The 22,617-nt window shown below is 42.6% G+C and overlaps 1 protein-coding gene across 1 annotated transcript in view; it reads left to right on the forward strand.

The window, feature by feature from the left end:
* NID2 (nidogen 2) overlaps window positions 1-22,617 on the forward strand; it is a 63,258-nt gene that overhangs the window by 22,783 nt on the left and 17,858 nt on the right. The window contains exons 6-12 of the mRNA XM_055289364.2: window positions 2,714-2,863; window positions 3,295-3,540; window positions 4,803-5,003; window positions 6,678-6,908; window positions 15,579-15,722; window positions 16,411-16,539; window positions 17,931-18,074. Of these exons, the coding sequence (XP_055145339.1) occupies window positions 2,714-2,863; window positions 3,295-3,540; window positions 4,803-5,003; window positions 6,678-6,908; window positions 15,579-15,722; window positions 16,411-16,539; window positions 17,931-18,074 (1,245 nt within the window). The remainder of the gene's footprint in view (window positions 1-2,713; window positions 2,864-3,294; window positions 3,541-4,802; window positions 5,004-6,677; window positions 6,909-15,578; window positions 15,723-16,410; window positions 16,540-17,930; window positions 18,075-22,617) is intronic.

Here is a 22,617-nt window from a genome sequence, read left to right on the forward strand (position 1 = left end):
CGAATGTTTTTTTCCCTTTCTTAAACTAATAGTGATACAGTTTTCTTCACAGCCATCTATTTTACCATGATCCATCCTGGGTTTTTTTTTTTTTTCTGCCTTGAGTTTTATATCACTTTTCTGTTTAAGTTAAGCTTCTTCAAATATAGTTGAGTCATGCCTAATTTTCTATTTTTATCAAACTGGAATTTCTTAGCCAAGTCATCAAGGCCCTATACTAAATCTTGAGTCATAACTTCATTCCTACTGTGTTCTAATCAGATTTTCCACTTGAACCTACACTGTCTGTCCTGCCAACCCTCAGCTTGCTGCTTTCCCAAGGATCTGCAGGCAGCTCTCCAGTACCGTCCAAAAGTTAATGCCGCTGCTGCTACTCTCATTTCTTACCTGTGCCGTTTTTCAACATGCTGTAATATTCATCTAGATAATCTTCCCTGCTTGCTTCTACCATTAAACCCAGTTTATAAAGTATGACTCGAATTATACTTGAAGTCTGTGCTGATTAACCCCAGACACGTGATCATCCCTAATCTAGTGCTCATGATCTCTGTACTTGGGTCCCACTGAAGGGGTTGTGGAGAGTAGCAGTTAAGATTCTCGAGTTAGATGTCCTAGGTTCAGATCCCACCTTTGCCACTCACTGCCTGTGCGACTTCAGGTGCTTTAGTCTATTGTGCCTCAGCTTTATCTGCAAACGGGTTAAAAAGTTGTCCCTGGCCAGAGTGGTGGCTCATACCTGTAATCCCAGCATTTTGGGAGGCCTAGGTGGGAAGATCACTTGAGCCCAGGAGTTCAAGACTGAGACCAGCCTGGGCAACGTGGGGAGACCCCTCCCCCCAACCCACCCTACCAAAAAATAAAGTAGGCAGGTGTGATGCACGCTTGTGGCTGCGGCTACTCAAAAGGCTGAAATAGGAGGATCACTTGAGCCTGGGAAGTCGAGCTTGCAGTGAGCCGAGATTGCACCACTGCTCTCCAGCTTGGGTGACAGAGCAAAACCCTGTCTCAACAATAACAACAAAAAAAGTCCCTGCTACCTAGAGTTGTTGTGCAAATTAAGAGTTGTTGGCTGGGCGGGGTGGCTCACCCCTGTAATCCCAGCACTTTGGGAGGCCGAGGCGGGTGGATCACGAGGTCAGGAGATCAAGACCATCCTGGCTAACATGGTGAAATCCCGTCTCTACTAAAAAATACAAAAAATTAGCCGGGTGTGGTGGTGGGCACCTGTAGTCCCAGCTACTCGGGAGGCTGAGTCAGGAGAATGGCGTGAACCCTGGAGGTGGAGCTTGCAGTGAGCTGAGATCACGCCACTGCACTCCAGCCTGGGTGACAGAGTGAGACTCCGTCTCAAAAAAAAAAAAAAAAAAAAAAAAAAAAAAAAAAATTGTTAAACGTAAAGCTTGCATATGTTAAGCTCTATTTAAGTGTTAACTTTGTTATATTTTTATTTGCTAATGGAGGTCTTTATCCTGGTGACATTGTTACCTATAATGCTATGTCTCATTAGTTCCTTTGCTTTCTGTTCTCCTTGGGAATACTGGGTAAAGATTGATCTTTGGATTTCTTCCTCCTCTCCTGTCTCCTCCTTTCCAGATGGAACTGGAACACAACTACCACTTGGCTTTTCCTAAGAGTAGGGTGGGTGTCCTCCTTCATGCCAGCATCAGTGTCTCACACTAGAATTCCATGCCATCCCTGCTCAACAGCATGCTCCCGGAGTCTCCAGCCAACTCCACCTCCTGGGGATGTGGAGGCAGAGGTGTGTGCAGCCACTTGGCTTCCTGGTGGCCATGCTTGGGATTGGCATATTCCCTAGTGCCCTGGAGAAAGCACCCTCCTGTCCATCCACAACCCCCACCACACCCTACCTCCTTGGCTATTTCCTTTATGAACTATGGCATTTGCTCCAGTTTCCCCATTTCTTTGCAGCACAGATGGCCCTCTTCTTTTAATGGGCAGAATAAGTAGGAAATGGAAGAAACAGCTGCCAGAGCACTGAGGTTATCCTAGTCCTCCATAATTTCTTGGAAGATCTCTGAGTGGGGCCCAAGCTGTCTGCTATTGCGTGGAAATCATGCCTGTACCATACCCATCATAGTTAAACCCTGCCAAGGGCATAGGGCATTTTAATAGCTTGAATCCCTGTTGCTTTGCCCTCCTCTGTCCCCTTCTCCCCATGCCCTTTCTTTGAGGTAGGTGCGTGTGTTAAGGCCCTTCCCTCAAAACAATCTTGGTAGTGAGACCAGCTATTATCTTTTTTAAGTTCAGTGTTACCTAAAAGAAGGATGGTTAGACATAAGACATTCGTTAGCTTCTCTATTATGTCTTCCTCTCAGGATGTGTTTAGGTTGAACCATATAAAAGTGCTGATATTTAGCCCTTTTGACCCACAAAAATAGTGGTTTCATGAAGTTCAACCTAACATGTACTTACTGGTTTGCTTTCATTTGACTGCACTCAAACCCACGGGTGCAGCCTCATCTTAGTTCACCAACTCTGCAATGAGACCCGGCCGGGAGCAGTAAGCAATTCTTCTTGCCAGCAGACAAAGCAGGTTAATTCCCTTGGGTTGAATGTTATGCCAGTCTCTTAAACATCAAAAACTGTTTGCTATGATCTAAACTGCTTCTATGGAGCAGATGCTGTGTCCCTGATGCAGCAATGACATTGGAATCATTTAGTCCTTTTAAGGCAAGTTTGTTTTATTTTTCAGTCTTCACGTATAATGCTGCCAACAAGGAAACCTGTGAACACAACCACAGACAATGCTCCCGGCATGCCTTCTGCACGGACTATGCCACTGGCTTCTGCTGCCACTGCCAATCCAAGTTTTATGGAAATGGGAAGCACTGTCTGCCCGAAGGTAATTGACTGGGGCTGGGAACTCCTGTGTGTCTATTCCTGCTGCTTACCTGTCTCCAGCTACCACTGTGAGCTCTGCTTTATGGAACAAACATCTCCACTACTTAAATCAGAGTGCTATCAACTTGCAGGTGCTCAATAAATGTTTGAGGAAATCAACTGGTTTGGGCTGATTCCCAATTTGAGGATTATCCAGAAATGCTTCCTTCTGCCAGCTCATTAGAGCCAAAGTGTAGTGGAGAGAAGGAGGAGGGGAGAAAACAGACTGGAGGCAGGACTGTTTCATAGATGGATAATTGGTTGGTTAGGAAATCATTAAAGCAACTTGCTAAAGAGTGAGTTTTGGAAGTTGTCAATGGAATAATTATACCTGTGTGCACCCATCTCTAGCCAGCATGATGCCCAAGCCTAACTGGATTTGCTGTCTTTTAGGGGCACCTCACCGAGTGAATGGGAAAGTGAGTGGCCACCTCCACGTGGGCCATACACCCGTGCACTTCACTGACGTGGACCTGCATGCTTATATCGTGGGCAATGATGGCAGAGCCTACACGGCCATCAGCCACATCCCACAGCCAGCAGCCCAGGCCCTCCTCCCCCTCACACCAATTGGAGGCCTGTTTGGCTGGCTCTTTGCTTTAGAAAAACCTGGCTCTGAGAACGGCTTCAGCCTCGCAGGTGAGTAGGGCCTCTGAGAAGGCCGGTAGTCAGCGTTGCTTTGGCAGTGGTGCTCCTTGGGGCAGTGTCTTTAGACCTTTACACAGTGACAGAGGAATCACTTGTTTAATATACTAGGGCCACATGTGTGTAGTTTTCTGGCCAGAGGTTGTTGGGAATGGTTTGACCTCACATCACTGATTTTTGAAAGGCAGTGATTTCGTCTAAATGTTCTCCCAGCTGTTCTGAGAAACAGGATGATTCCATTCAGAACATTCGTGTTCTCTTACCCCAATTTGTTGAAGCATATTTGTCAGGATTTTAAAATTATGCACAGATCTGTCAAATGCAAAAATGGTACTTGGGGCACCTGGGGATGATTTTACTTCACGGGGAAGGGGTGCCCTTCTCCTCCCAGCTCCACAACCTATAATAGTATAGGCCGGTGCACCCCAGACTTGAACCTGCACACACATCACTTGGAGGTGTTGTCAAAATGTAAATTCTGGTTCAGCAGGCCTGGGGTGGGGTCTGTGATTTTGCTTTTCTACCAAGCTCCTAGGAGGTGAGGTTCCAGTGTTGCTGGAAAGGCCACCCATTGACAACAAGGGTTTAGAAGATACTTTTTGGATTCTCACCTTCCCACCTGAAAACTTGTTTCCTAGAGGTTTGATCTTTATTGCATGAAAAATAGTTTTGTGAGAAGTTCTTCCTCCATCTTTAACTGCAGAGCTCAGTAGCTGTTAATAGGTTCTTGCCTTTAATCAAAATTTGAATAAAGCCCTTGGGTCAAAAGTAGATAAAATATGGCACACCTGGTTAAATCTGTATTTCAGATAAACAATTTTCTAGTATTAGTATTACCCACATATTGCATGAGACATACTTATCTGAAATTCAAACAAAAAACCCTGAATGTCCTAGGTGGTAGTTTGTTTTTTTTTTTTTTTTTTTTTTTGTTAGGCTTATTTGTTTGTTTTTTTTTTGTTAAGTCTAGCAACCTTAGAGAAAAGTCAAGGACGTTCCCAAGAGTATTTCTCACAGAATACAAGCTTGTTCAAAGAGAAGCTGGGTGAGGTAAGGCAGGATGAAATCATATTCTTCAATGGAAAAGTTTGGGAACTTATGGAATCAACAGCTGATAGTGCTTACTCTCAGATATCAAATAATCTCCTTAGGCACGATCTCCAACAGCAGTAGAAATTGGGAGGGGGCAGTATGTACTGGTAACTGTTTAAGCAAGACCTCTTTTCATCCCTGTGCTGAATGTTTGTCATCTCCAGGTGCTGCCTTTACACATGACATGGAAGTTACGTTCTACCCGGGAGAGGAGAGGGTTCATATCACTCAAACTGCTGAAGGACTTGACCCAGAAAACTATCTGAGCATTAAGACCAACATTCAAGGCCAGGTGCCTTACGTCCCAGCAAATTTCACAGCCCACATCTCTCCCTACAAGGAGCTGTACCACTACTCGGACTCCAGTATGTATAACCAGTCTTCACATCTGTAAAATGGGGATTATGCCCATCTCACAAGATAGATACAAGGCTTAAATGACTTACATGGCATGTCCTTAGAACAGTGCGTGGAATATAAAATGAGCCCTATTATATTATTACTCTTATTGTTACCATGAAATACATCGTGTAAGTGAGCAGAATGGCTGCTATACACAAGAATATCTATATCCCTACCTAGTATTTTCAAATAATCAATAGCAACATTGTCCATGGGGTGGGTAGGGATGGTATAATTATATACAGTTTTTAACCATCCTACTTTCTGCAACATGGAAAACTAGTGATTATTGGAATTTATATTTATCTCAACCTTGTTTCAGCTGATGAGTTCAGGCTGCTTAAAAAAAAAAAAAAAAAAAAAAAAAATCACAGAAAGAGGCCAGGTGCAATGGCTCATGCCTGTAATCCCACCACTTTGGGAGGCCGAGGTGTATGGATCACCTGAGGTCAGGAGTTCGAGACCAGCCTGGCCAAAATGGTGAAAACCCGTTTCTACTAAAAATACAAAAATTAGCAGGGCGTGGTGGCACGCTTCTGTGATCCCAGCTACTTGGGAGGCTGGGGCAGGAGAATCACCTGAACCTGAGAAGTGGAGGTTGCAGTGAGCCGAGATTGCGCCATTGTACTCCAGCCTGGGCGACAGAGCAAGACTTCATCTCAAAAACCCAAAAAACACAGATGCTATAATTTATTATAAAACTAATGCTAGATTTGGAGTCAAAAGGATAAGAACTTATATCCTGGATTTGCCATTTAATATCTGTAGGGAAAGACCTCTTAATATCTGAGAATGTATTTTCTCATCTTTAGCATGGAACTAAAAATGCTTTTTCTATATTATGTGGTTAATGTGTGCGAAGCGTGATGTGTTCTGTGAAAATACTTCCTGCGTGCAAGATGCTGCCTCCATCACAATTGCTGTTGTGCAGCACAGCAATCCGGATTGAGTTGTGCCTTTCCTCTGACCCCTGCTGCTCCTATGCTGAGAGCTGGCAGCCTGGCAGGAGATGTAGGGAAGACAAGGGGAAGCAGAGACCTGGGCTGTGAACAAAATGGTCAGTGTCCGGATCACTGACCTGAGCTTGACTCCTAGACTCAGATGGTGAGAGACAACCCTTTCCTTTCTCTGGAATCCTTCAGATTTACTGAAGTGCAAGGTGTTGGAAGTCGTCACTTCTGTGAAATGTAGAGGATGGATTGGTTTAAAATTTAGGGTGTAGAGTCAAACCAATGTGAGTTTCAGTTCCAGCCCTACCATGTAGCAGCATTGCATCTTAGGCTACTTAACCTTTGTGAGCCTCTGATCACATGATTTAGTGCCCATCTCACCAGGCTGTTGTGAGGAATAAATGAGGCAGTATGTATAGAGCACTGTTGGCATGGCTGGCACTTAGTAACACTTATTCTTTGTGTATAATAACATGGACAATTGTAGTGCCTTCTCCCTCTCAGCACTGTGACTTTGCATCCACTCAGGTTTTTGGGATTTCCTTGCAAATTTTTTCATATAAACTCAGGAAGTTCCCAAGGGAACACGCTCCAAGAATTAGATGAAAAACTCTGTAGAAAAATCCACCTCACATGAAAATCTCTGTATTTAATATTTTAAAAAAATTACCAATGTGTTTATTGCAGCTGTGACCTCTACAAGTTCCAGAGACTACTCTCTGACTTTTGGTGCAATCAACCAAACATGGTCCTACCGCATCCACCAGAATATCACTTACCAGGTGTGCAGGCACACCCCTAGACGCCCATCCTTCCCCACCACCCAGCAGCTGAACGTGGACCGGGTCTTTGCCTTGTATAATGATGAAGAAAGAGTGCTTAGATTTGCTGTGACCAATCAAATTGGCCCAGTGAAAGGTAAGGTTTCCTTTTTTGTTGTTGGGTAAAAATCACATCCTTTTAAGTAGAGTTAGAATGATTCACAGAGGTTACTAAGGGTTACCTAGTTGCCAGGCTGTGTTACATGCTAGGTATAAGGATGAATAGAGCAGATCCTTGCCCTTGAGTTGGAAACAGTGGCAGAAAAGAGTTTTAGGGCGGGGAACAGTGTCCCTGCCAAAGTCAGGAAATAGAGCATGGTATGTGAAGCTGGTTTACAGCAATACCCAACTGTGTGTGCCAGTCAGGAATATATCCGTGAACAAGGCAGACTGGAATTAGGAGGGAGAGCGATGCTGACAAGTATTTGTTACAAGTGTGGTAAGAGCAGGGCACTGTGAGTCTAGTTTGAAGATTCAGGAAAGATGTCCCCAAGAAAGTGACATTTTAGCTAAAACAGATGAGAATTTCATCCAAAACTAAGGTGGAGCAAAGAGCTAGTATCTAGAAAAACAAAACATCATAGAACTTGATGTATAACCTCCCCCTCCGTGATCCCCAGAACATTATACTTAATGGTTGAAAGACTGCATGCTTTTCCCTGAAGCTTAGGAACAAGACAAGGATGTCTGCTTTTGCCACTTTTATTCAATTCAGTACTAGAAGTTCTAGCCAGGGTGATTAGGCAAGAACACGAAATAAAAGCCATCTAAATTGGAAAAGGACAAAGTAAAATTAGTCTCAGATGACATTTTATGTAGAAAATCTCAGGAATTCACTAAAAAACTATTAGAACTAAAGAACAAGTTCTCAATGTTATAGGATATGCAAGATCAGTACACCAAATTGTATTTCTCTATAGTAGCAATGAGCAAACTGAAGATTAAGAAATTGTTTCAAAGAGGGATAAATTTTTAAAAAGAAGTGCAGTACTTGTACATTGCATCCCACAAAACATTTTTTGGAAAAAAATTTAAGACCCAGTTAAATGGGAAGGTGTTCCACATTCATGGATTGGAAGACTTAATACTGTTAAAATGTGAATACTTCCCAAATTGATCTATTAATTCAACATAATCCCTATCAGAATCTCAGCTGGCTCTTTGCAGAAATTGGCAAGCTGATTCTAGAATTTATATGGAAATTCAAAGAACACAGAATAGCCAAAACAATCTTGGAAAAGAAGCATAAAGTCAGACTCATATTTCTCAAACTTGAAATCTAGAGTAATCAAGACAGTGTGGTCCTGGCGTAAGGAGACATGTAAAGATCAAAGGAATAGAAGTGGGAACCCAGAAATACTCACATTAAAAGTCAATTGCTTTTTCAACAACAGTGCCAAAACAATTCAATGGAGAAAGAATAGTCTTTTAAACTATTGTTAACTATGATGCTGGGACCACTGAGTGACCACATACGAAAGAGTGAAGTTGGACCTTTTACCTCACAGCATATCCAACTCAAAATGGGCCAATAGACCTAAGTGCAAGAGTTAAAACTTTTAGAAGGAAACATACGGGTAAATTTTTGTGACTTTGAATTTGGTAATGGTTTCTTAGGTATGACACTAAAAGCACAAGCAACAGCAAAATAAACTGGGTGTCATCAAAATTTTAAAAGTTTGTGCTTTAGAGGACATTATTTAACAAAGTGAAAACACAACCCATAGAATGGGAGACAGTATTTTAAATCATGTATTTAATAAGAGATTTGTTCTAGAGTATACGAAGTACTCTTACGACTCAATAAAACAAGCTAACTAAAAGATGGGCAAAGGATCTGCAATGACCTCTCTCCAAAAAGATATACAGATACCCAATGGGCATGTGTAAAGATCCTCAGCATCATTAGTCATCAGGGAAATGCAAATCCAAACCACAATGAGATACTACTTTATATCATGTGGTTGAGTATAATCAAAAAACGGGTAATAACAAGTGTTGGCGAGAATGTGGAAAATTCGGAACCCTCATACATTGCTGGTGTGATTATAAAATGATGTGGCTACTGTGAAAAACAAAATAGTGGTTTCTCAAAGTGAAACACAAAGTTACCATTTAATGGAGCAATTCTACTCCTCCCTATATACCCCAAAGAAATGAAAACATAGATCCCCACAAAAACTTATTCGTGTATATTCATAGTGGCATTATTCATAATAGCCAAAAGATGGAAGCAGCATACATGTCCATCAGTTGATGAATGGACACCAAAAAATATATTCATGTACTGGAATATTATTCAACCATAAAAAGGAATGAAGTACGGATACATGCCACAACATGGATGAACTCTGAAAACCTTAAGTGAAGGTAGCCAGTGACAAAGGACAGCATACTGAATGGTTACAATTATGTGAAATATCCAAAATAGGCAAATCCACATACATAGAAAGCATATTCATGGTTGCCCAGGGCTAAGAGATAATGAGGGAATAGGGAGTTAATAGCTAAAGGGTACAGGGTTAATTCTGGGGGTGATGAAAATGTTCTGAAATTGATTGTGGTGATGGTTGTGTAACACTGAATATACTAAATTGTTTAATTATGTACTTTAAATTGATGAATTGTATGGTATGTGAATTACATCTCAACTGAAGGCCAGGCATGGTGGCTTATGCATGTAATCCCAGCACTTTGGGAGGCTGAGGTGGGTGGATCATCTGAGGTCAGGAGTTCAAGACCAGCCTGGCCAACATGGCACAACCCTGTCTCTACAAAATAAAACAAATATATACAAAAAAATTTAGCCAGGTGTGGTGGCGTGTGTCTGTAGTCCCAGCTACTCAGGAGGCTGAAACAGGAGAACTGATTGAACCCAGGAGGCGGAGGTTGCAGTGAGCCGAGATTGTGCCACTGCATTCTAGCCTGTGCAACAGAGTGAGACTCTGTCTCAAAAAATAAAAATAAATTGAAGCAAACAATAGTAGAAACAAAACTCTAAAACCATTCTCCTCAGGCACAGTGGCTTACACGTGTAATCCCAGCTACTCTGGAGGCTGAGGTGGGAGGATCCCCTGAGCCCAAGGGTTTGAGACCAGTGTTGGCCACATAACAAGACCCTGTCTCAAAATAAGCAGTGGTTCTCAAATTTCAATGGCCATTAGCCTCACCTGTGAAGACTGATTTTAAAATGTTTTAGGCATATCATGTCACAGAAAGACATGCAGGAAACTTAAAAGCATGTTACTCTGTGAAAGCAGCTAGTCTGAAAAGGCTACATACAGAATCATTCTAACTGTGACATTCTGGAAAAGGTTACAATATAGAGACAGTAAAAAGATCAGTGGTTTCCAGTGGTTCAGGAGGAAGAAAGAGAAGGATGCATAGTTGGAACATGGGATTTTTAGGGCAGTGAAACTATTCTGTATGATACTGTAATGTTGGATATAGGCCATTATGCGTTTGTCAGTCTATAGAACTGTCCAACACCAAGAGTAAGACCTACTGCAGACTATGGGCGTTAGTTAATAATGTGTCAATGTTGATTGGGGATAACAAATGCACCGCACTAATGCACAATGTTAATAATAGGGGAAACTGCACATTTTGGGTGGGGGGATGTGAGGACTCTGTACTTTCTGCTCCATTTTTCTCTAAATGTAAAACCATCCTAAAAAGCAAGTTCTTGATTATTAAAAAGTGTTTCAAGCAAGCCAGAGGGAACTCTACAGATCAGAAGTGGCTGTGTCAGATCAAGGGGATATTTTAATTCTGAAAACCAGGTCATATTTTCCTCTAGAATGTAAGAGCCACACCAGGAGAAAAAAACCACCTTCCTCATTCAGCCACTGTGTTGAAACTGTTGAGCCCAGAGTTAGCTCCTGAGCGAGGTGAATCTGTAAGTGATACGCCGTTCTGTGCTTTGTTACTGGAGCTGAGGGCTCCTTAAGCCTCAGCAGGCTCAATGAAGAAGTGTTGCTTCAGCAATATGACAAGATTAAGGTACAAGGACTAGACGCTTTTCTAGGATGCGAAAGTGACTTGTAATGAGAATCCTGAGGTGGTTTGGTTGATTGGTTTTAAGAAACTTGGTTGGGAATGTAGGCATTGGGTGCCCAGAGATTGGATTGTAAGGTAGCAAATGAACACATGAAAATGTGAGTTGATTTTAGAGGAACATGTAAATTAGAAAGGGAAAGATTGCTGCAGTAGATTTCTCAAAGAGAGACTTAAACCTACTGAGGAGAATGGTCTTTACCTTTAAACGTCCAGGTCAGCCCTGTGTTGGGTGTAGGCATCTGATCTGTAAAAGCAACTGTTCATGAAATAATCTCCCAGGCTATGGAGTCCCCTTCAGATTCTGGAACCATTTAGGAAAAAGATGTGTCTCTCGGTATATTTTTCCTAGAGACATACCAAATGAGAGTAAGAAAGGATCAGAGAAAGCAGACTGGCAGGTACCAAGTTGCTTGTTTTCTTTAGAATTTTATGATTTTCCCTCCCACCCCAGTCAAATAATAATATCAAAGGGTGGTTTACTTGGTGCCAAGTACTGTTCTATGTACCTTACATGAATTAACTCATTTAATCTCCACAATGACCACTACCCAATGGTAGGATGGGGGTGGGATTATTTGTTATCCCATTTTACAGATGATGAGACTGAGGTATGGAAATGAAATAACTTGCCTGGTCATAGTAAGTGGTGAGCTGGGACAAACTCGGGCACTGGCTCCAGTACGCACACCCTTACCCCTCATGGCTCTGCTGTTCCACACTGGCCTCATGACTGCCTCATAATTTAGACCAAACTTTGAAAGAGGCAATGTGTGTCTTTTAAACCCTTTGTGTTTGAACCCTACTTCATCCACCCACAGCAGTACTGTTCATTCTATCTGAATAGGAGGGTAAAAAAGAAAAACGACAAAAAAGAAACACCCAAAAGTTTTTTCTTTCCCCTCTTGCTACATAGCAGTATCTTCCTAAGAACTGCTCACTTTTTCCAGAGGGAACGATCATCTGGTTGGAATTCATGTGAAACAGTGCAGCTGTCCACACCTGATGTGGGTGTGGTGCGATTTCCCAGGGCGAGGATGCAGAACTGGGGTGTCTTTCCCAGTGAGTAATCGGAGCCTCTGTCCCTCCTTGACTTCTCAACCAGCAGTGCCACCCCCCACCAATTGTTTGAGCTTTAAGCTTTAAGTGTGAGTTAGCTGTTTGTTGTTGTTGTTGGTTGGTTGGTTGTTTTGTGGGGTCATAAAACACGATCCAAAAATGCTTCCTGTCCTTCCACTTCAAGGGTCCTTTTGGCGAGTTGAGGAGGCTCTGGGCAGACGGCTGTGCAGTGAAGCTGAAGGGACTGTTCCTTTAAGGAAAACCGCTCTTCCCCTTGATTAAATGAGTAAATTAGTTCCAGATCCTCTGTTGGAGAGTCAAGCAGTTTAAGAGGGTGAGGGTGAAATAGAAAATGTCTTAAGAAGGATACTGCTGTTCTTTACTTACTATAATAGGAGAAAAGCTTACAAGTCATAGAGAATGAATCGTGAAATGGTTTTAGAAATGTATTTTAAAAATGTTTTGGGAAGCCAAGTTCAGTGAATGGGGCCCCGTGCTCAGAAGAGCTCCATGCTTGGTTTAACGCTTTGCTTTGAACCATGGGCTCCACATTTTCATTTTGCACTGGGGATTGCAAATTATGGAACTAAACCTGTCAGTGACATACATTTAAAATCAGTATTGAGTAATTAGGGACACTTTCTTCTCAATTTTAGGTAGGATAATATATCCTGTCCAAGTTTGCAAGTCAACTTTTGAGCTGTGTTTTTGTTTTTTTTCTTTTAATGCCTAGCAGGGTGGTAAGCTCTTGAGGTCCATGTGAACACACTAATCTTTGCTGGAATGTGCCATGGTGAAATTTTGATGCTGGAAAGTACTGAATAAGAAGGCTAAGCATTAGTATTTATAAATCAAAACATGTTGACGATTTACTTCCTGCTTTGGTGGGGTATGCCAGGCATTTTGTACAGAATCTTCCTAAAATGGAGAAAGAATGATGGGGGATGATCACGTTCTTGTCTTACATTGGGTCCTAATGGATGAGGACATGACCTTGTCCTTAGTTATAACCTATTGAGGACTGACTCAGGAACCTGGTCTAGGCTCAAGTTAACTTGGCAACCACAACCCCAGTGCGGTGCCTCCTTCCTGTCAGCCAAGAGATCCAGATGAACGGACTCCCAAGGATGTCTGCATGCTTCAGGGAGCTAGGCTTATGCTGACATAGTTCATCAGGTTTAAAAAGTGCTGGAATTATTTAGTCGTCCTTTGTTTTGGCAAAGATTCTGTTACTGTAGCCAACAACATTGTGGTGAACTGAAGATAAACCCATAGCCCTCCTTATTTTCAGCCAATAATACGGGAATCAATAATACGGGAATATTCCACTACAAGAACACACTGTAGTGTTTCTTATAAAGTGGGATGGAAAGAGTTTACCAGAAAACAAGGCTGTCTCAGCCAAGGCATCCCAGCTCACAGCAGGCTAAGAGAGGGCACTGGAAGAGCCGTAACATGGGCAGTAGGGCAGGCACTGGGGAGAATGCCAGACACCCTGAAGGACTTGGGAGTGAGTCCAGTCTATGAGGTCAGCTGCAGCAGTCAGCACTTGGGATCTAGATTAGGAGTCACTTTGGGCAAGTCTCCCCCCATAGCAGTGGGGTTGTGGTTGCCGAGTTAACTTGGGAGTATAGACCAGGTTCCTGTGTCAGCATCTGTTACAATGGAGAACAACAGGGTCATGTCCTCATTGAAGGCTCAGTATAAGACAAGAACCTGATTCTCTCCTGTTGTTATTTCTCCATTTTAATAGAAGATTCTGTACAAAGTGGGGTGGGAGACATGGGTCAGAAAGAGTGAAATGATAGAGAATCCAGGAGGAGGTGGTAAAATGGGTGGTACTGCCAGTGTCTGCCTACAGATGCCATGATGCTGGTGTCTGTGGGTAGTGAGAACTGGCGAGCAGGATGGGACTCAGAGGATGCTAAGCTGGCTATCAAGACAGGGCTTCAGGCACAGAAGTATGAGGCAGAAGCCTGAGTTATTACAACTTAGATGGAGCCCCCTTCGTAGCAGAGATGGCTCAATGTAGAACCTGACAGGCTTAGCTGGGGCTCTGGAAATCTTTTGAGTCTAAGATTAGAGTTAATTCTAGGGGCTGAAATTGAGCTAGAACCTCAAATAATGATGAACAGTGGCCCCACTGAGAAGGCAGAAGGAGTGCAGTCAGTAGAAACTGGTTAGACCTGCCAATGGGGAATTGCCTTTCAAATATGTTCTGTTGGGTTTTCTTAATTTTCTTTAACAAGATTGGCAGATGTACATATTCCTATTTCCATTTTACATGGCAGACTCAGAAGTACACAGAAGTGCCAGAGTTGATAGATTCATTCTACCTGAGCATCTGACACTCCTTCCAATACCTCTGTGCCATTGGCTTAGACTAGATAACTTCATGAAGTTCCTTCAGTGAGGGTTGCAGCAAAGCAGTGGAAAGCATGAGCTATGGAACCAGACTGCTAGACTTTTATTCCAGCTCCATCCACCTCTTCTGACTGTGTAACCCTGGGCAGGTTATTTGGTCTCTCTCTGATGCAGCAGAAGTGGAAATAGTATTTTCCTCACCATGTAGTTAGAAGGATGTGATCAGGCATCCTCCTATCTGTTTAGAACGGTGTCTCACACATAAATGCTCAATGAGCATTGACTATTATGTAGAAATAAATATATATTTTTTAAGACATGGTCCTGTTCTGTCACCTAGGCTGGAGTGCAGTGGCACAATCATGGCTCACTGCAAGCTTAAGCTCCTGGGCTCAAGTCATCCTCCTGCTTCACCCTCTGGAGTAGCTGGGACTACAAGCATGGGCCACCATGCTCAGCTAAATTTCTTTCTTTTCTTTCTCTTTTCTTTTCTTTCTTTCTTTGAGATAAGGTCTTGGCATATTGCCCAGGCTAGTCTTGAACTCCTGGCTTCAAACTATCCTCCTACCTCAGCCTCCCAAAGTGCTGGGATTACAGGCATGAGCCACCATGCTCAACCAAAATAGATTTCTCTAGGGAAGGTTTCAGTCGTTAAGTAATCGCTACCTAGTGAGTAGATGGATCCTTGGTAAGGCTACTCCTGAAGAGTAAATACTGGGAAAGTCAATCCTGTTTAGCCTTAGGAATCTTTAAAAAGCAAGATTTTTTAAATTAATTGGATTTACCCATAAAAATTGGGAATTTTACTAAGAGATCAACAGATTTAGAACCAGGAAGTTGTAGTCTGAGTCTTTGCTGTGCCACTTCCTGACTTTGTGAGCTTGGGCAATTTTTCCCATGTCTCACTCGATTTCCTTATCTGTGAAAATTACACATAATGGGGACAACAACTCACCACATAGAATTATCCCAAGAATCACAGGAAATAATGGAGCAAAAGCACTTTTAAACAGATGTGTTGGGCATTTTTATTCTCTGGATGCAAACTTACTGAAAGCAGGTAAAGGTACTAGTTGTCTGTAGGGTAGGCAATAGGAAGCCATGCTGGAGTTTAAAACTGCAGTGCAGAAAATCCACCCTAGCTTCAGATATGGATAATTTAGTAAGGTCTCCAGATGTGTCACAAAACACAGACATGCAGTCAGTTCCGAGGACTCCTCTATCTCCATCTGTGACATTCTCTTACCAATAGCCAGATTGTGCTTTTATTTCCCCTCTACTCATGCAGAGGATTCAGACCCCACTCCGGTGAATCCTTGCTATGATGGGAGCCACATATGTGACACAACAGCACGGTGCCATCCAGGGACAGGTGTAGATTACACCTGTGAGTGCGCATCTGGGTACCAGGGAGATGGACGGAACTGTGTGGGTAAGAGCCATGTTCTCGTGTCTCCTTCTTGTAGCCCTTGTTTGTCCTCTGCCCTCCCCAGCATTATGTCTGTAGAAGACAAGTATCTGTCACCTTTACAACCTCCATTGTCAATGATTTTAGCAGCTGTTAATCTGAATATAGTTATTTAAAAATTAAAGCATAGCTGTTTAGGTTTGAAAAGATGGTTTGGAGTGGAGTGGATTTTGCACTGGGGCTGTGAAAAGAAAACATCTGTTGCAATTCCTGGATGTTTTAAGTTTTGTAATTTTGAGCTTGTAATAAGTAGTTCTTAGACTTACTAAAAAGTACATTTTCTGATTTTCTTTAAATTTTAGACAGATATTGTGTGTCTTATACCCCTAAAAGGCAACGGTAGAAATTTCTTGATATTAAAAAATATTGTTGGTTTTCTTCCAAGTATCCATTCTTTTTAAAACAGTTAAAGAATTCTTAGAATATTCACTTAAAAATTTATCTTCCTGTGGTGTTTATTGAATGGCATGAAATTTTTACTATTTCTGATTATCTGCAACATGCATTCATATCTGATTTTTAAAAATTCTACATCTGCCAACCATTTGTCCCATTGAAGCATCATACTGATGAGAAAACATTGAGTTTTTAGACCCTCCACTTCTGGGATGCTTGAATTAAGCACAATTTTTCTCTTCTCATTTCTTCTTAGATGAAAATGAATGTGCAACTGGCTTTCATCGCTGTGGCCCCAACTCTGTATGTATCAACTTGCCTGGAAGCTACAGGTGTGAGTGCCGGAGTGGTTATGAATTTGCAGATGACCGGCATACTTGCGTCTGTGAGTTCCAAAATCATTTTCCTGTGTGGCCAAAATGGTGCTCTTTAATCTTGCTCTTTAATCTGTCAATGTTTTGACTTCTGCTAGTCAGAGGCTCTGCTATATGGTTTTCTTAAGAAGACAGTTTACATCAAAATAACCTAAAGCTGGCTGGACGTGGTGGCTCACGCCTGTAATCCCAGCGCTTTGGAAGGCTGAGGCAGGTGGATCTCTTGAGTTCAGAAGTTCGAGACCAGCCTGGGCAACATAGCAAAACCCCATCTCTACAAACAATATAAAATATTAGCCAGGTGTGGTGGCACATGCCTGTAGTCCCAGCTACTCAGGAGGCTGAGACAGGAGGATTGCTTGAGCGTAGGAGGCAGAGGTTGCAGTGAACTGACAGCATGCTAGTGCATTCCAGCCTAGGTAATAGAGTGAGACTCTGTCTCAAAAAAACAAACAAAAAAACCCAAAATCTCTCAAAGCTATGGCTCAGTTTCAGCCCTGTTTGTTTTCACTGTTTTTCCCTAAATAGATATTTTTGGTGTTGAGTTATTGAAGGATGCCCACCTCAGTTGGGATTTCTGGCCCAGTCATGTAACAAGATGATGAACCTCACTAGTAAACACCTCCAGCTCTTTAGATAGAGCCTAAAGTATTCTTCAAATTAGAAGAGATGGATTTATAATTCACTGATGCATGTCCTACTTGACTGGCTAAAGAGCTCCTTCTGTAACAAATTATCCCTTCTATATTTCCAAAAAATACTACAGACCTAAAAATGGATCAAAAGAACTATCCCAATTCATCCCATTGATAAAGATGGATGAGAGTAAAGAAAATGCACTCTTTAGCCAGGCATGGTGGCTCACGCCTGTAATCCCAGCTACTCAGGAGGCTGAGGCAGGAGAATCACTTGAACCAGGGAGTTGAAGGTTGCAGTGAGCCGAGATTACGCCACTGTACTCCAGCCTGGCAAAAGAGTGACACTCCATCTCAAAAAACAAAAAAAACAAAAAAAAGAAAAAAGAAAAAAGAAAATGCACTCTTTAATTCAGTGAGATAAGGGTAGAAGTGATAGGAGAAACTGGGTGTGTGTGTGTGTGTGTGTGTGTGTGTGTAGCAATTGCTCTGGAGTGTTATAAACTTAATTGAGGACTGCTTAGGTGATGGGTTTTTGTGCTTAGTATTTTAACCACAAATTCATACCAGTACTTAAACTTTAATAGCATACAAACCATCTAGGAATCTTGTTAAAATCCAGATTCTGAATCACTGGACCTTGGGTAGGGTCTGAGAACCTGCATTCCCTGGTCTGTTGCTGTTGGTCTGTGGATCATGCCGTGAGGAGCGAGGCTCACCCTTTGCAGGCCTAAACTCTGGATGCCCTTGTCTTCTTCTCTTTTCAGTGATCACCCCACCTGCCAACCCCTGTGAGGACGGCAGTCATACCTGTGCTCCTGCTGGGCAGGCCCAGTGTGTTCACCATGGAGGCAGCATGTTCAGCTGTGCCTGCCTGCCTGGTTATGCTGGCGATGGGCACCAGTGCACTGGTGAGTAACTGCGGGTCAGCCTCAATGACTGGAAAGTTGCTTTGGATGCACATCCCCACATAGATGGAGCTCTCCTAGAAAAGACAAAGGACTTCCTTTGACTCTAACAGCCCTGTGGCTGCCAAAATAGTGAGAAAAAAGCATCCTTTGAGTTAGAAAGGGGAGCCAAGGGTGATTTCCTCTGGACTAGATGGGCGAGCGTATATGGCTTCCTTGGCAGAGACGTTCCTGTAGCACTCGGGAGCTTCTAACCTTGGTTCCTTGGAGCCAGCGCAGGCTGGAGGAATTTAGGGAAAGTTGCATACCTTCCTGTTAGGCGGTCTCCACCTTTCAATCTCTTTGGTTGATGGCTTAATTCAATACTTGTAGTTGTGCTCTTCTCCTGCTTTAAGTGATATTTTAAGCAATCTCTAAACACATATATAATTTCTAATTTTTCTCCTCTTTCAAAAGAGAGAAGAACTCCACACATATAAAAAGACACACATATCAAAACTTTTCTCCCAGAAGTCTATCTTTAAGACTTAATGCAGTATTTTATAAAAGCACCAAACCATTTGCAAGGCTAGCCATTGGAATTTAACTTAGAAAGAACGTGTGAGGTTCTTATTTAAAGGCTAGACATAACTCTCTGAGTATAAATGTCCATGAAACTAGGATTAGGAGTACTTTAAAATAGAAATCATTCAATAAATCTTAAATCATAAAAGGTTTTCCAAACATACCCTGTGGTATGTGATCAGATTGAAACTCAGTTTCCTGTGAGTCACACGCACACAGTTAGGGTAAAACGACACACTGGGGATGAGAGAATGGTGGGAAAAGTGTTTGGAATGGGAAAGGGCCTGCTGGGGAACATGAACCTTAAAAGGCAGACTTTCCCCTGCTCCTGGTGTTGCTGTCTGCATCTGCCTCCATCCACCCAGGCCCACTGAGCCGATGTGCTAAGAACAGCTTTGCAATTCCTGGGAGCTTTATACCAGATCCAAATTGCATGGGCCTCCCTCCTCCTCACCAGATGTTTGATTCTCATCCTTCTCCCATTCCTTTTTCCCTTTGGTTTCAGCAGGATAGGCTGAGGCCATGTGTCACTGATAGAACAAAGGTCACTGTGACAGCAGCTCAGCCCTCCACTTCTCTCTGGATGGGGCAGGTGCACATGGTGATTTCTGAGCCTCATTCTTACTCTTTCCACTTGTGCTGTACAGAAGCTCTGCTGCATGGTTTTCTTGAACAATTTATGCTGAACTAACCCAAAGCTGTGGCTCAGTTCAGCCCCCCCCTTTTTTTTTCCCTAAATAGATATTTTTGGTGGTGGTATTGAAAGTTGAGGCTATGGCTTGAATATTTGTCTTCTTCAAAACTCATGTTGAAACTTACATTCCACTGTGGCAGTATTGAGAGGTAGGGCCTTTAAAAGGGGATTGGATCATGAGAGCTCTGCCCTTATCAATGGATTAATGGGTTATCTTGGGAAGGGAACTAGAGGCTTGATAAGAAGAGGGACTTGCCTAAAATAACATGTTAGCACACTCAGCCCCCTCACCATGTGATGTCCTGCACCACCTCAGGCCTCTACTGAGAGTCCCCACCAGCAGGAAGGCCGTCACCAGATTTTGACCCTTGACCTTAGACTTCTCAGCCTTTAGAACTATAAGAAATAAATTCCTTTCCTTTAGAAATTACTCAGTTTGATATTCTATTATAAACAATAGGAAATTGACTAATACAGATGGTAACCCTCAGTTGGGATTCCTGTGTGTCTTGGTATTAGGCCCAGTAATGTAAGAAGACTATGGACCTCTTGGATAAACACCCCTAGCTCTAGATAAAGAGTATTTCCCAATTAGAATGAGGTAGATTTGTAATTCAGAGATGTTTGTCCCAGTTAACCAGCCAGGAGCTCCATCTGTCATAGATACACTGGTGAGAAAACATTGAGTATATCTATAATAGATACACCCTCTACAGGTATGGAGTTCAGGGTGAGGTGCCAAAGCCTGACAGTGGGAATGATGCTTTTCCTTCTTGTGGAACACATCATTTGTTTGGTTTAACCCTAGTACCAGCTCTAAGAAATGTGAATCCACTGAGAAAAATCTTGTCTGTAGAATTTATTTAAACATCTGGCTGCTCAGTTCAGCAGAGATGGTGCTTTTAAAATATTTAGTTCCTTAGCTCTCTGGTTTAAAGCAAAGACGTTGAAATTAACGTCTAGATATGATGAGTGTTAATCAAAATATTAATTTAGATTCAATGCTGCATGCTTTGATCACTTCTAGAATGATTCTCTCCCTCCTTTTTTCTTCTACTTGTCCTGCAAGACTTTGGTTACCTTCTGGGGTCATGTTAGGGCTCTGAAATTGACTACTTTTCCATATTGGGAATTTAAATATTGTCATTTTTTAATTTGCCCCCTCTATTTTTGTCATTTTCAATTGTCCCTGTTTTATTTCTGGTTCTCTGCTTTTAGGATTCTTTCCAAAGCCTACAAACTAAAAATATGCCAAACCCATCAGGTGCTTCCCCCGGGTATTGGTTATCTATTGCTGTATAATAAATTACCCTAAAATGTAGCAGCTTCAAGCAATAGACATTTAATATCAGTGGTCGAGGGACCTGGGAATGGCTCAGCTGGGTCCTGTGCTTTAGGATCTCTCACAAGGCCACAGTCAAAGTGTCTGGTGGGTCTGTGGTCTCATCTGAAGGCTTAACTGGGGAAAGATCCACCCGTGGTTATGGGCGGGATTCAGTTCTTTGAGAACCGTTGGATTGAAAGCCTTGGTTCCTTGCTGGTTGTTGACTGCCTTCAGTTTCTTGCCACTTGGGCCTCTCTAACACTACAGCTTACTTTATTAATGCCAGAGAAAGTCTGCTAGCAAGATGGAAGTCATAATCACAAAAATGACATCCCTTCAATATTGCTTTGTTAATTAAAAAGCAAGTTACTGAAAGGGCGGGGATTACACAAGACCATGAATACCACTAGGTAGGGATTGTTGGGGGCCATCTTAGAGGCTGCCTACCACAGCCACTTACCCTGTAGTTGTCTTCTAAACTTTCAGATTGTGGAGTAGTAGAGAATGAATGGTCATTTTCCTAAAGACCCATGTATAAATCAGGCTAGGCTAATCATGAAAGTAACTTGAAGAATAAATATAGAAATATATGTGTATGTGTGCATATTTAAAGGCATTCCATAGTGTACATCTGTCTCAGTGACCACAGAATAGAGGCTCTATTTTGTGGGAGCTATGCATTATTAAAGCACATGCTCTTTTACTCCATCAAACTAACAATAAGGGGGTGTGGGAGTTTTTCTCCAGCCACAGTTTGTTAAAAACCCAGCTCCCTGGAGAGGCTGCACTTGGATTTGGGTTCTCAGTCTGGTCTGAGTCACTAGCCAGGAGGCTTTTATCCAAGTAGAGTTAAATCCTCTGCAGCTTCCCTCAATCTGGAGTGATTTCAAACTTGTGTCGGTGTGAGCTGGATATTTCTCAGACATGTTTGTCCTTTTGGACTGTTGTGACTTGGTCAGGTGCAAAAGCAGATTGTCTTGAGTTGGGACCTTCCCAGGAGGAGCAAGTGTGAGTGGAAGAAGCTGGGTTACAGATGGCCCATTACCCAGAGCCATCATTACTCAGGGGCCTGAGGGTAGATACTGACATTATTCTTTCTTGGGTTTCCTGGTGTCTTTTCTTATTTTTTTAAATTTTTATTTATTTATTTATTTTTTTAGGCAGGGTCTTACTTTATCACCCAGGCTGGAGGGCAATGGTGTGATTACAGCTCACTGCAGCCTCAACCTTCCAGGCTCAAATGATCCTCCCACCTCAGCCCCCCAAGTAGCATGCCCAGCTAATTTTGGTATCTCTTGTAGAGATGGGGTTTCATCATGTTGCCCAGGCTGGTCTCAAACTCCGTTTACCCCCCTCAGCCTCCCAAAGTGCTGGGATTACAGGCATCAGCCACTACACCTGGCCTAGCTTCTCTCTTCTTTGATAACGAAAGCATAATCTCCATTATGTGCCTGGCCAGGTTTCCTGTTCCAAGAATGTAGGTAGATGTTGGGTATGGTATGGTAAAATCAGTGTGGTTATAGGAGAAGGCAAGGGTGAAGCTTGAAAGGAAGTAGTTTATTACACTCACAGGGCTGGAGTGGGTTCACCACATGCCACACAGGGGTGCAATCAGCAGGGTGCCCAACTGAACAGATTATGGAGTAGAGAGAGAGTGGGACCTGTGGGCTGAATCCTTTATTGGGATCTGGGATGGGTTTGAGGTTAATTGATGCCAGGAAATTTCGCTGGGCTCAAAGGCAAGTGGGCAGTGGTGAAGGGGCGGGAGCCTGGGGGAACTCGAGGCCAGGGGTTAGGTTTATCATCCAGCAGTTCCTGCTGGTTTTGCTCAGTACTGGGGCAGTGAGAAGGATGTTGAAGCACGAAAGCATGAACTCGAAGGATTTTTAACACATTTTCCAAACAGGTTCTTTACCAGCTTAATAGATGATAGAGTGGAGGATTGCACTGAGATTAAGCTACCT

This window comes from Symphalangus syndactylus, chromosome 8, assembly GCF_028878055.3.
Source record: "Symphalangus syndactylus isolate Jambi chromosome 8, NHGRI_mSymSyn1-v2.1_pri, whole genome shotgun sequence".
NCBI lineage: Eukaryota > Metazoa > Chordata > Mammalia > Primates > Hylobatidae > Symphalangus > Symphalangus syndactylus.